This window comes from Anas acuta, chromosome 4 (assembly GCF_963932015.1).
Source record: "Anas acuta chromosome 4, bAnaAcu1.1, whole genome shotgun sequence".
Taxonomy (NCBI): domain Eukaryota; kingdom Metazoa; phylum Chordata; class Aves; order Anseriformes; family Anatidae; genus Anas; species Anas acuta.
The window spans coordinates 28,409,886-28,423,366 of record NC_088982.1 but is presented as its reverse complement, the minus strand read 5'-3'; the positions used below and the strand labels follow the sequence as shown (position 1 = coordinate 28,423,366).

Genomic DNA, 13,481 nt, shown 5'->3' with positions numbered 1-13,481 from the left:
TCTTTAGACAGTTACAGGTTACATTGTAAGTTACTCTCTCAATAGTACTTGTTCTTTAAGAACAAATATTAAACCTCAAAGTTCAGGGCTCTAAAATTCAGGATTCTGATTCTTAATTGTTAAAGTAGAGTCTCTGAATACTGACTCTACACAGGAGTTAGACCGTGGCTGTTTGTGGTTGCAATGCTGTTCCAACATCTGTAATAATTAAGATGAAACTCTATCTTATATTGATTTAAAAGTAATTAAATACGTTTTTTGTTTAAGATCTTGAACAATTAGCAGATTTTTCTTAAAAGCTAATTTTGTGATTTTTTTTTAAGATGTTTTTGCAGCAGTCAACTTCTGGACTCAACTTCAGTTCTGTGCAGCTTACTTCTGGAAATTCTTCAAATGTTCAGCAACTTGCACCAATAAACATGCAAGGTCAAGTTGTTCAGAGTAATCAGACTCAAAGTGGGATGAACACGGGCCATACAAGTACACCGCACATGATACAGCAACAGCCTTTGCAGAGTACTGCGTCACAGGTAAAACTCTCATTAGTGATTTTGCTGGATAGAGTTCAAAACTGTAGCTGAAACACAACAGTAGCTTCCTGACTCCTCCCCCTCCCAATTTATTTGCAACAGTGTCCTTTGACTCAAGTTAATTTCTCAGTGTTCGAAGTTTTACAATTGAAATGTGCTTCTATTCTTGCTAATGCAATTTCAAATCTTGATTTTATTTTAAAACTTACAAATGTAAATAATTAGTAATTAGTACCTTTTTAGAAAGAAAACATTCAGCTTGCCTTTTTTGAATTTCTATGAATTTTCTGTTGATAGAACATACAGCATGAGAACATTTGTAATAGGTGAGCTTGAAACCCAGTGTCCAGACACTGATCTCTACAGTAAATACCTAGAAAAACATAAGAACAGGAAATGCATATATTGCTGCTACTGCAGATGACTTTTCTACACCTCAGCACTTTCAGTCAGATGTCATAGGTTTTGCAAGCTAATAGCCTTTGCTGGATTTTTCTTCTATGAGTTTTTTGAGTTTCTTTTGATTTCATGTAAACTTTTGAAATCCACAGAATCTTAGAGTGAATTCTGCAGCTTTAGTTCCTGTGAAGTAAGGTGATGCTTGGTTTTTGAACCTTTCATCCAGCTCCTGTACTGGGAAACACATTGAGTTGTTACTCACTTTTCATCTCTGTCATGCATAATGTCAAAGTGCTCTGTCATACAGATCTCCATAGGTACACTAGTATTGGACAATTTATCACCTTAGCATTAAGCTAATTCCAAACTTTGAAGTATGAAGCTAGTTGATTGAGGTGATGTGCACGTTAGTGTGGCACAGAGATGCTAAAGGAATGGAAGACAGTTTCTTGAGCAAATATCATGCAAGTAGCTGAAATAATAAGGAAAAATGTATTCTGGAGAAGAGATTCTCAGATGCCCTAGAGCCAGTCCCACATCCACATCCTGAGTTGATAGAAATACCTGTCTACTTCAAATTAAGAATTCATATGTAATAGAAAAGCACTGACAGTTGTAAAGCATGGGCAATTACGATGAGGAGGAGAGTTGTAGTACCTGGCTATTTTCAAGTGACTAATTCATAAAATGATCTTCCTTTTCAGCATAATCAACAAAATGTACTTAGTGGACACAATCAACAGTCTTCTCTTGCCAGTCAGTCACAGAGCACAGTGTCGGCACCTTTGTATAACACTATGGTGATTTCTCAGCCAACAACAGGAAACGTGGTCCAGGTTCCTTCTAGCTTGCCACAGAACAATAACCAGAGTACTGCTGCAGTAACTACTTTTGCTCAGGAGAGACAAATCAGGTAAATCTTTGAGACCATTCAGGTGATTTGCTATACATAAATCATATATCAGGTGATTTGTAGCTTATATAAATACATCAGATATAGAGAAGTAGCCTGAAAAATCATGTGATTTCTTACTGTAACCATGTATTTAGATACAGCTGGTTAACTAAACTTTGCCCAAGATACCATTTTTGCAGACTTAAAACTAATGGTGTTACAAAATGGTATCAACCTGACAAAATCTGCATTTGTCGAGAGCACCTGATACTTGATATATTTTTCCTAAGGGACTCCAAATGTCTTCTTCCATTAACAGATTTTCTCAAGGTCAGCAGCTGGTAACAAAACTTGTCACGGCCCCGGTAGCATGTGGAGCGGTGATGGTACCGAGCACTATGTTTATGGGACAGGTGGTGACAGCTTATCCCACTTTTGCTGCCCAACAGCAGCAGCCACAGACTTTGTCTGTAACACAGCAACAGCAGCAGCAACAACAGCAGCAGCAAAGTCAGCAAGACCAGCAGCAGCAGGTCACCACAGTTCAGCAACCAGCTCAGCCACAGCTGACCCAGCACCCACAACAGCTCCTACAGGTAATGCAGCATTCTCTATAAACTTTTCAGTCTTGACACTGTCAGCATTGCTGGCTTTTCTTAGGGGTACTTACCAGAGTTCTTAAAATAGTAACCTCCAAACAAGCCTGATGCACGAGATAAGTTTATTCTGTAGACATTCTTTAAAATCCTGCTTCTTTAAAGAGAATTACTCTTTCCTGTAACTTCACTCTGTGCTAGGTCCTATTTTTTATTTTCCCTCTGAATTGCTGCTCTTGATTGAGAACTGGAGGAAGAGACAGATGTTTCCTTTCAAAACTGCTTGCATTTTCTTTGCATTCTCATACCAATGTAAGAAAGTGTGAGAGATGGTCTTGAACAGAACAGGTTGCTCTGGAAAGCATCAGGCAGCCCAAAGCAAGACATGGGGCATGAACATCTCTCCAGGCTACAGGGGAGGCTGAGCAGCAAGTAACCTCGTAAGCAGAGAATAGAGAAAAACCTTAAGTGGAACAAGAAAAGAGACTGGATTAAAAGAAAAGGAAAGTAACACTGGAGGTGTTTAGAGAGAGAGACAAAATGCACCTCTCCCCTTCCCCAAATAAATCAGAAGGTGAGAACGTAGAAAGAATGAATAGGAAAATCTGTTGCTGTTTTAAGATTCTAATTAACCACTGGCACGTAGCTTACCTAGAAGGTAACGTAGGTGAAGGAGACACAGTGGTAGCTAGAACACAAGAGAGAAAGTGCCTCCAAGAAAGTGTGGGTTCAGCTTCCAATGGTGCTTTCCAAAAGAAAGGTAAAGTCCATACAACTATCACTCTGCAGTTTGTGCACATTCTTAACATTCTTTAACTACTCTGTAAATATTTTTTTTTTTTTTTTTTTTACTCTTGGAGGGTACATAATTAAAGATCCTTATTTTGCAATCAGTATTTCTTCTTTCTTGCTACATGCAGTCTCCCCTTTGCACTAAAAGAGGGGTCCTATGTGTAGGTGGAATATACACAGTGGAGTAAGTAACAGGAGGCTTCATCTGTGTTTCCATGCACAACGAATAGTTAAGGTTCTGTTTAGGGCTAAATAAAATTTCCTTTGACTAGGTCATTGGCAGATACTGACTAGCTAAAAACATTTTTCATAGGAACATACAATTTCACGCATCAGGCAAAGGCTTTTCAGCCACAAGTTGACATTGCTAATCAAAAAGAGAATCATAGAATCATTAAGGTTGGAAAAGACCTTCAAGGGAGATGAAGAATGCCTGGTGATTTGAATTTCAGCACTCATTTATGTAGTGGGAGTCTGAGGCTTTGGAACTGAATCAAACCAGAGCAGGTTTGAATGTGTTCTCTGACAACTCAGATACTTCAACAGTAATATAGTTTAGCAGGTAGGTAGTGTCTATCTGTTTTTAAATTAAGACGTTTGTACAGTTTTGACATCATTCTGGTGAGAAAGAGTAGATTTGGTGAAGATGAAGATCTCCAAAGGTCTGTTCCTGTCCTGGATTTTTTCTAGGCAAAAGTTTGGGATTTTTAATACAAACTAGCGAAGTGCTGGGATTCGAAGTAAACAAATGTGTTTTATTTTCTTCCCTTCTTAAAAGGAGAAAAAGATCAGTGTGTTTTTTTCTGCCTCTGTTCACTGGGGCTTCTTACAGTCTGATTCTGCAGGTGCAGCAGTTTATGTAGTTGCAGAACATGTTTCTGGGTTGAGCTGTCCAAGTGCATTAGCTGCTTTTCTTCAGTACCATCGTCTTCTGGTTCTACAAAGGTCAACATTATAAATGAGTACTATTTCCAAAAGTGATTAATCCCTTTCAGTGAGGATGTTTGGTTCTGCAAACATGGCAGTTTCTTTGATGGTTAATTTTTATCTGGGGATAAGTTTGATCTGTGCCAAGTCATGTACTGTTTTCTTGCCTGACTGCAATAACAGCCGTATGTACTGTTAAAATAGATTCCTTAGACCCAGTTATGCTCTTGTGGTTTGACATGGAGATGAACTGCCATGTGTTCTACCTATTGTTACAGGAAATTATGAAGACCAGCTGCTTTATTAATTAGATGCTGTAATCAGCTTCATTAGTATGAATTAATCTTTGCGTTGTTTGTTCAACTTAATTGACCAAATCAGAAGTTTGTTGTGATTGAGCTCTTCTGAGACGTTAAAAAGAAGCTAGGCCTGTTTCTTAGTACAGCAGGAAAAATAATCTTCTGTTTGCATGTTTCAGACATCCAGGTTACTTCATGGAAATCAGTCAGCTCAGCTTATCCTCTCTGCTGCTTTCCCACTACAACAAAGCACTTTTACTCAGTCCCACCACCAGCAGCATCAATCTCAGCAGCAGCAGCAGCAGCAGCAGCAACTTTCACGACACAGAACTGACAAGATGACTGATCCTTCCAAAGTTCAGCCACAATAGCTGGGGCTCTGCCTCTTTTTGAAGCAAACTACCAGGTAGGGGCTGCTCCATAAACAGTTGCACTGAGGTTACAGAGGTTGCAGTACAAAGCCTTTCTAACACCACGGTCTTGAGATCTACAGCTAACTTCTGGAACCTGTTAAGAAAAGCCACAAGGTGATGATGGGGACATGGCCAACTTTGATAGTTGCCCCAGTTTCTGTGTTCTAAAGGATTTGCTGCCATGTGTTAATTTGTCCAGGTGAAATCTCAAAATGTGACTGAAATGAGAGGGATGCTGAAAATATTGGTATTTTTTATCAGTCCTGTACATTTTTAAAGTATTAAAATGGACACGGAGCAATCATTTGAATTAGCAGAAAAAATGCCAGGAATATAGTCCAACAAACATCTAATTTTTTCAGATGATTAAGGGACAGTAAATATTTTGAAAATGTTGTGTGAAATCCAGTTCTCTGTTGTACAGATGCTGTAAAATATTGTGTATATGTCTGCATAAAAGGAGAAAGAGCAAATTATTTTATATGATGCATGAAAATGTAATCTGTTATTTGTAGGTTTGAATATGTTTCCCTTATTTCTTATGCCATACTCAGACTAATGTTCTCCTCTGTTCTACCCTTTTGTTTACAACATGATGCATCATAATTTTCACCCTTAGTGTGGGCACAAGTCTCCTGTTTGTGCTTTGTCTGTGATGTCACAGTTTGTTCAGTGAGGTATAGTGTGTTGGTTAGTTGACTTCTCGAGGTTAAATTATTGATGAAGCTGTTTGAACTGGTGATTATGCATCAGGGTTCAGGACATTCAGATTCATGAATATCATCCGTCATTTCATAACTAATTCATTTTATTTGAAAAATAGGAATTTGCACTGCTTCCTTGTGGATGGTTTGGAATTTTATTCCCCAAAGCTATCTTTTGATATAGTTCATAGTTGGAAATATTTATGTAAAAGGTTTAAAAAAATGACAGTAATTTTCAAGAATGTTTCAGTTATAGGAGTAATTTGCACAAAAATATATTTACATTTAATAACCTTTTGGGCACTTTTTAACCACTTTCTCTGTGGTGAGAATTGTAACTTGTTAAAATATGTTGGAATCTTTTTATTCTCCTTCAAAAATTAGATCTTTCTTTAGTCAGAACTAATTCAGGGTCATTTTAACAACAACAACAAAAAAAACCCATAGTGCCTTGATTTTAATTCAGGTGATAATGTTGAACATCTTGAATTACAATGTCTTGAATCTGTAACCATTCTCAATTTTGAAGTCTTAGTACATTGTCGACCAAACCTGTGTATCTGCTTCATAGCTATTTCTGTACTGTGTTCATTGTAATGATGGTCTGAGTTGAGAACATGAGCATTTTTGAGTGCTGCTCCCCCTCAAACACTAGTCAGAAACTGAGGCAGCTCTAGAATCTCAGACCTTACAGGTAATGCTCTTAAAAGATCTCAAAACAGAGAGCACTCCTTTTGCAGGAGTAGGAACGGTAACCTGATTTAAAACAAAACAACAAAAAAAGAATTGTTGTAGTGTTTAAAGCATGTTTTGGGGGAGATCGAGATTGCATTTAACACTACCAGGCTATTGATTTAAGAGGTATCACTGAACTAAGACTTCAGAAGGCAACTTCACTTTATAACGAAAATAAAAAGTTCCAACTGATAAGATACGCTATTTTAGGTAAACGTTCAGTAGGTTTTTATGGTACTAGTTTGTGAAAACCACAACTTCAGAGGAAAACGAATAAATGCAGATAGATCTGATAAATAAACAGCAAAAGCAGTTAAAATTAGTAGGAGGAGAGAGAGCTGGATTAATCTTGAATACTGAGGAGGAGTTGAATGAATGTAACCAAATGGTGGTGGACTATTTTGTACTATGGAACAGTTTGATTGTATTACTGGATGAGCCAAACCCATAGGAAGGTGATCCCAGTTTAGCAAGCATTGGATGCTGTTGGCTACATTTTGAGGCTGGCCTTTGCCTCTGCAGGTGTCCCACCATTGCATCCTTGTTATTCCCCAGTTACAAAGAAAGAGTTTGGCACCAAAAAGCACAGTAGTGAACAAGGAAGGAGAAATATAGTACCAAAGAGAATGAGATTGGTTTCTGCTCCAAGAAGCCTCTTTCAACCTGGAGTGAGGAGCAGGTGCCAAAACCAAACATAGCTAGGAAAAAAATCCTGTTCTTTGAAGGGATTTCTGGCATCCTCTGAGCTGGAGTAATGGTCAGAAACCTGTTTCTGTCAAGCTTGATGTAAAGAAGTTTGCCTTGCTCTATCTACTCTGACTACCACACCGTTCCACCAGTTTCTAAAATAAGCTGTGTTGACTAGAGATCTGTGCTATCAGCACTTCTGTTAATGGAAAATAGGTTAGATAAAAATTGTTAACGAATTACAGTAATAACAGAGCACTAAAAAAAATCTGGGAGAGCTTTAATAGTGCTGTTAGAAATCTGGAATAGTGGTAAAATAGGTGTATTAAGCTGTTATATGGGAATTACAAGAAATAGAGATACCAGCCAAGCAGTTAATGATGCAGCTATTTACATAAAGCTTTGTTTAAACTTCTCTTCCCATCTCCCCCTTCCCAAATACTCCGGTGTGCTGCTATAGGTCTGTTGGTAAAAAGGCTCAACTAGGTGAGAGAGAAGTTAGATGACAACAATAGTGTGGCTGCTGAAAGAGAACTGTAGAAATGTACGCTTTGATCAAGAAGCTTTTTGTAACCTCAGAGAGAGGTCATCCAATAACAGAACTACCAGCTCGTAGGAAAAGTATAAAAGATGGGGAAATTCAGACTGGAAAAACAGAGAAATCCCTACCATGAAATCAGGCAAACTTTATACACAAGCAAGTACGTAAGTAGAACTTGGTCCAGATCCTGTGCAAGGATGCAAATGCTTTGTTTCACAGCTAGTGACTGAGAGGTGCACGGTTAAAGTGTCTGCAGTTTCCCCTGTTGCTGAATCAATTCCTGAGCTGTCCTTGATTTGTAGTGGGAAGAGGACCAGGCTATTGCCTCTTTCTTAATCAGCCTTTTGCTTCTGCCTGACTCATTTACTGCAGTCATAGATTTATTTGCAACATCCTAATGAAGGGCACGATAACGAATGCTGTGATGCTGCAGGTCCTGGAGCGTAACCGTTACAGAATGACTCTGACAGAAGGGAAGGAGCCTGGTAAGGAGAGGACGGTGTTTATGAAGAAACGGTCTGGTGGCGCGTAGCAGAGTGAGACAGACAGCAGAGTTGCATGGGGTTTAGAAGACATTGCCTGCAATGGGTGAGGATTTGAAGAAAAGCTTCTAGGATAATTTCAGAGAAAAAAAGAATATAGCTATTTTTATATTATATTTAATATATATTATATTTGTATATAAATATGAAAGGATTCTAGTAGGAGCTCTCCATATGCCTTCCATTTCATCTAGAAGGTTTACCTTCTGCACTACGGTTCCAGTGTGTCACCACCTTCTGTGGGCATCTTGCCTGCTGCCAAACACCAAAATTAGTAACCCAGTATCCTTACAACAGATAGGTTTCATTTCAACTTTATGTAAAAAGAAATACAAATAAAGCTATATCAGACAGTTTTTCACAGAAAAAGAAATTTTCTTAAGATTCAAATAGCACTTTTTTTTTTTTTGAGTAATGACAAGCACTTTACTGAAAAGACTATTTGAAAAACAGTTTATTTCTTTAGTCAGTGAAACTGTTAAAAAATGGGGGGGGCATCAAGGAAAAACATGCATAAAACTGTCAAGAGAGACATTTCTGGAAAATGTTTCTTTAATATGGTGATCCTTTGAGGCTCAAAGTGCAAGATTAAAAAGGCTTCGAAAACTGGTTGGCTTTGTGTTTTATATGGCACGGGGAAAGGATTACTGATTATAGCTTCCTTTGAAGGAGACTTTTTAAGTTGCACAGTTGCCTATGAGAGAGAATCATCTGGGGGCTTACTCGCCTGCTCAGTAATTCGAAGTGTCCCTTAGGATTATAATTTGTGTGAAATTGTACTGAAGGTTTAAAGATGTGGCCTTTTTCAAATGTTGAAGTCGATTCAAAAAGCGTTTATATGTTCAGAGGTTTAACCCAGGTATTGTTCTGAGTGTTGTAAGTGTTGTGGCACTGGGAGATGTCAAATGTCAGATTCATGAGTTTCTCTATTTGAAATCGTTATTAAAATTAGATGTACAGTCAGAGGGCTGGAAAAATGGTTATTTTGATTAAAAGGAAAGAGACTAGTTTTAATAATTAACTTTTTATTTTTTTACTTATCCCTGGTGGAAAAAAGTTGCAGAGTTAAGTAAGTGAATTTGGGTTTAAAAAGACGTATTTAAGCAAATTATAGTAGATGAGACAACTGTGAGAGAACGTTTGGAAGTGTCTTGGTTGTCCGTGAGACTGGATACTTGCTTTTTCAGTATCATGATTTTTAACACTACATTCCTTGTATTTGTTTTTAAACAGGTAATTTTAAGCTCTGTTATGCTTCATGCTATGTCATCTGCATGAGTTTTGCCAGCATGATATGCTATATTCAAAGAAATTGTACCTAAATAAAAAGGAGGGAAAAAAACACAAAACAAAACACTGTGTCTGAACAAAATCCTGTGTGGCCTAATACAGAGACCCTAGCTGAGACTGAGAGATGCTGCATTAATAGACAATCAAGGGGTAATTATTTATGAAACACTTCTGGGAATGGTCTTAAAGATGTTACTGCTTTGAAAGCAGTTGGTGAGTTGTCTTTTTTAAGCAGAAAGGTAAAAACTATTTATTTTAAAATATATCAGATTTAATTTTGAGTTTTTAAGCAGTGTTGACTTCACAGTGTCTTGGGTTTCAGTTTTGTTTTGTATTTTTTTTAACTGGCATTAGATTTGTATACGTAAAACAAAAAAACCCTAGTGCCGCTCATATTGACGTCAGGAAATGTAGATACAGTTCCCTGGTGTTCATGTGACCATTACTAACTGTCAATTTTTTTTAATTGAATAAATGTAACTCATTTAAAATTTTGCTTTTTGTAGCTTCTAAGGTTCTAGATTTTTTTTCCTGAGTTGCTTAATGTCATGCTGATCAGAGTTTCACAGTGAAGCGCGCTCTCACCATTTCCACCCAGACACCTGACTTGTGAGAAGTTGCTTGATGTCAATTTTATCTTCTCTCCCCTCCCCAGACACGACTTGTGAGATCTCAGTAAAAACGCATACTGTACTCTTCTCTTGTCTGCTCTCTGTATCTCTTCATAAACCAATGGCCCGCTCCAAAACCTGGAGACCTTTGACTTGTGTGGTTACGTTATTATTTTGCCTTTACACCTGCAGCACTTGTTTAAATGTGCACAACCAAAAATCTGTGTTGGTATCTTTACACATATAGTCCCTGCTCTGTCAAAATGATTGAGCAGCACTGCAGATGGTTTATTTGTAGGCATAAGGGAAAGCTTCTCAAGAATACCCCTTCCCTGGCTTTCTGGCAGGGGCAAAGCACTCTCCTTTAATTCCTGTAACTCTTCTCCCTGGGAATTTCTTCTGCTGGTGGATTGTCAAAGAATAGTATTTTAAAGGCATGTGGATTATCTCACCTGTCAGCTATGCCACTGAAAAAGAAGCAGAGAGTTGGCTGAGAGCACAATGCCTTTAGAGCAGACAGTTACTGCTCTGAATGTAACCTGTCAGGGTGGTCTAATCCTTTCTCACTGATCAAGGCGTGACTGTCAACGACAAGAAATTAATAATTTGAAATTAACTAAGTGCTTGAGGAAAAGGTAGGAGGGAAGGAAATCCTGTAATAGAAGCTGAATGCCTGGAGGAAGTGATAAATATGCTCAGCCATTTCTACAGTCTGCAGTTCTTTTCCTTCTACAGTCTCTCCAGATGCCCATGTAAAGATACTGATCTCTTGCCTTTGGGAATTCAGTAACCCTTGTGCAAGTTGTATACAACCTTCAGATGCCACAAGCCCCATGAACCAAAACAAAACTAGCTGCAGAAGTGCCACAGTTAAGGACTGCCTGTCTACACCTGCCCGTGGTAAGCCTGATAGCATGCAGCAAGCAAGCTTAGCAGTTTCCTTAAAGCTGAACTTTGGAAATACCAAAGTATTTTTCCATAAACTTATCAAGTAATTGTAACTGCTGCAGCACCTGAAGCAATGCCATTCAATGTCATTTGGCTGCTGTGCAAATTGAGAAACAATCCCTCTGTTTACAGGAGAACGCAACCATAAAGTGCCTGCGAAGATTAGAAATCCAAAGGTTAGTTAACTCTGCACGCTGGGCCTCAGCCATTGGCGAGACAAATTCCTGAAGACTTCAGCTGTCAGAGGGCAGCATGCAGTAAGAACAAAAGCTCCAGTCTTTGTAGCACAGCCTCTACTGAACACCTTTGGCACTTCTGTTTTCACATAGGATGTAACTGCAGAAGGAACACACCTCCGTAGTATGTCACAGACAGACAGATGGAGCTGTTACAGAAGTGTTACGGATTAAGTTTAGCAATAAGATCAGCAGCAACTCACCAGGAGCGCTGACTTTTGGGACAGTACAAGGCGAGCTGTGGAAAAACGCCACGTCAGCATGGCAGAAGCCTCTGCACGATGGCCAGAGCCATGCAAGTAATTGAGGATAACCAGCTGCACGAGGCTGAAACCACATGGTCCTCTTCATTCAGGAGCCGAGAGCTTTTTTTTTTTTTTTTTAAGCATACAGGACTGTGAGTAGCAGTGCCAGGACTGGAACTATTACACAGCCTGCCCCTGGCCAGCTTTCAGACTTGCAGAATTAGTCAGTACCTGCCTGTCACACCCCCAGGCAGCAGCCCAGAACAAACACACCTGTTTGCATTGCCCTGAGAAACAGGCTTGCTGTCAGGCTGGACCTGTACTGCAGTTCACAAGGTTTCTCCTGAACAACTTTGCACTGGCAGGACTGGAGATTACGGGTCTACCTTAATCTTTGCTTACTGCACTTTGCCACATGCAATGTAGGGAGGATTGTGAACTAATAAGCACCTTGGAAAACAACAAGCAGCAACTAGTTTTTGCTCATTTTAAACTTGACGTGATTTTTTTTTTTCATCCCAATAGAACAGCCTCCATTATATCAATTTTGTTTTTAATGTTCAAGCGTGGAAACAAGTAGCTGCAGGCGGCACACACCTTTAAGTCTGTGTGCACAGTCTGAGATGCAAGCTTCTGCTTTAGAAGCTGATGGGGAAATGCCTCTGGAACTGACAGGGAAATCGCCTGGAGCTGATGGGGATCACACTGCAGCAGGGATGGGAAATCCGTGCTGGATCACCGCCCACATTTGTATTGCTGAGAGGCAATAGGAAGGGAATGCAGAGCCTTCCTTTCACAACTTAAGCATTCACCCACTGTATTTAATATCCTCCAGCCACAAACGAACAAGAAATTGCAGAGGACTACAACAATTAAAGATCGAGCTAGTATGCAAGGCAAACCCAATGCTTACCCACACTTCAAAGGGAAAGAGCACTGTTGTTTACATTTTATATCCTTTGCTCCTGGAAAGCAGGGCCTTGCCTGGCTAATACAACCCCCAGCTCCTTCCCCAGAAGCACTGCTCTCCAGGAAGCAGCTGCACCTCAGGACAGCAGCAGTTATACCAGCACAGCATCAAGCCTGTGCTGCCGTCTTACAGTGGAAGATGTTTAACAGACTGTAATTCCCAGCCCTGCAAAGGGCTCCTCCTCCCCATCAGCGAGCAGGTCAAGTGCTGCCACTGCAGGACTGCACAGACATGCACTTGTTTGATCCCCTTCCACGTGAGCACACTGACGTAGCCAAGAGCAGTAAAACAGAACCACACCTGGCACTTCTGACTATTCCTCGTGCTTTTTTTCCTCTGCTGATCTTATTCTTGCTTGTAAGGCAAAAGTAAATCAATCCACAAACTTTAAAACCAACTACTAAGTACTTCTAACACAACTGAAAGGAAGATGACTTATGTTGTCCTGGTTACTTCAGGTGGTTTCTTACCCCACTTTTCCCCTCCACCCTCCACAAATGCTTGGCTGAAGTTTCATAGCTTGGGCATCTCTATAAATGTGACATCTCTAGCCCCCCTCGATGCTTTAACTTGCAGCCTGAAACTCCAGCAGTTGGTAAACAACTTGTGACATCAGGATCTCCAAGAAAAAGCAAAATAATCCACTCTCATATGCCCTTCTCCACTGTTAAACACATTACAACTTAGTATGTCGAAGGAGGAAATGAGACAAAGGTGCAACAAACAAGCTACCACTCATTCAGACATACCACAGTTCTTTAGCTCTTGGCACAGGGAATTGCAAGACAGTGATAAAAGTTTGTTTTTTCTAAGTAGAGACCAGTAACTTCTGCCAAATTTAGGGCAGGTAGGGGAGTGGGTTGGGGGAGAGCAGGAGCGAAGGACAGCTTGCATATGTCAGCATCTCACATGCCACGACGTTACCTTTCAGCTCCTCACCCTCTGAATTCACAAGGCATCTCAAGCGGCTGCAGCACCAGTCTGCATCATCTCAGGTTCTGCCTTCAACACCTCCCACACGGGGTATTTTAGCCCAGCAACCCATCTCCCAAAATATGTTTTAGCTGCAGTAAGCATATTTACTTCAGCAGCATACCTACCTCTTCAATTAACACCTGCCA

At 39.7% G+C, this 13,481-nt stretch overlaps 1 protein-coding gene across 12 annotated transcripts in view; it reads left to right on the top strand.

Annotated features, from left to right (window-relative positions):
- Positions 1 to 10,113, top strand: part of CLOCK (clock circadian regulator) — a 60,922-nt gene extending 50,809 nt beyond the window's left edge. For all 12 annotated transcript variants that reach the window (XM_068680354.1, XM_068680350.1, XM_068680353.1 and 9 more), the window contains 4 exons: positions 324 to 530; positions 1,634 to 1,842; positions 2,144 to 2,420; positions 4,618 to 10,113. In XM_068680354.1, coding sequence (XP_068536455.1) covers positions 324 to 530; positions 1,634 to 1,842; positions 2,144 to 2,420; positions 4,618 to 4,809 — 885 coding nt within the window. In that variant the 3' untranslated portion in view covers positions 4,810 to 10,113. The remainder of the gene's footprint in view (positions 1 to 323; positions 531 to 1,633; positions 1,843 to 2,143; positions 2,421 to 4,617) is intronic.
- Positions 10,114 to 13,481: the final 3,368 nt, after the last annotated feature.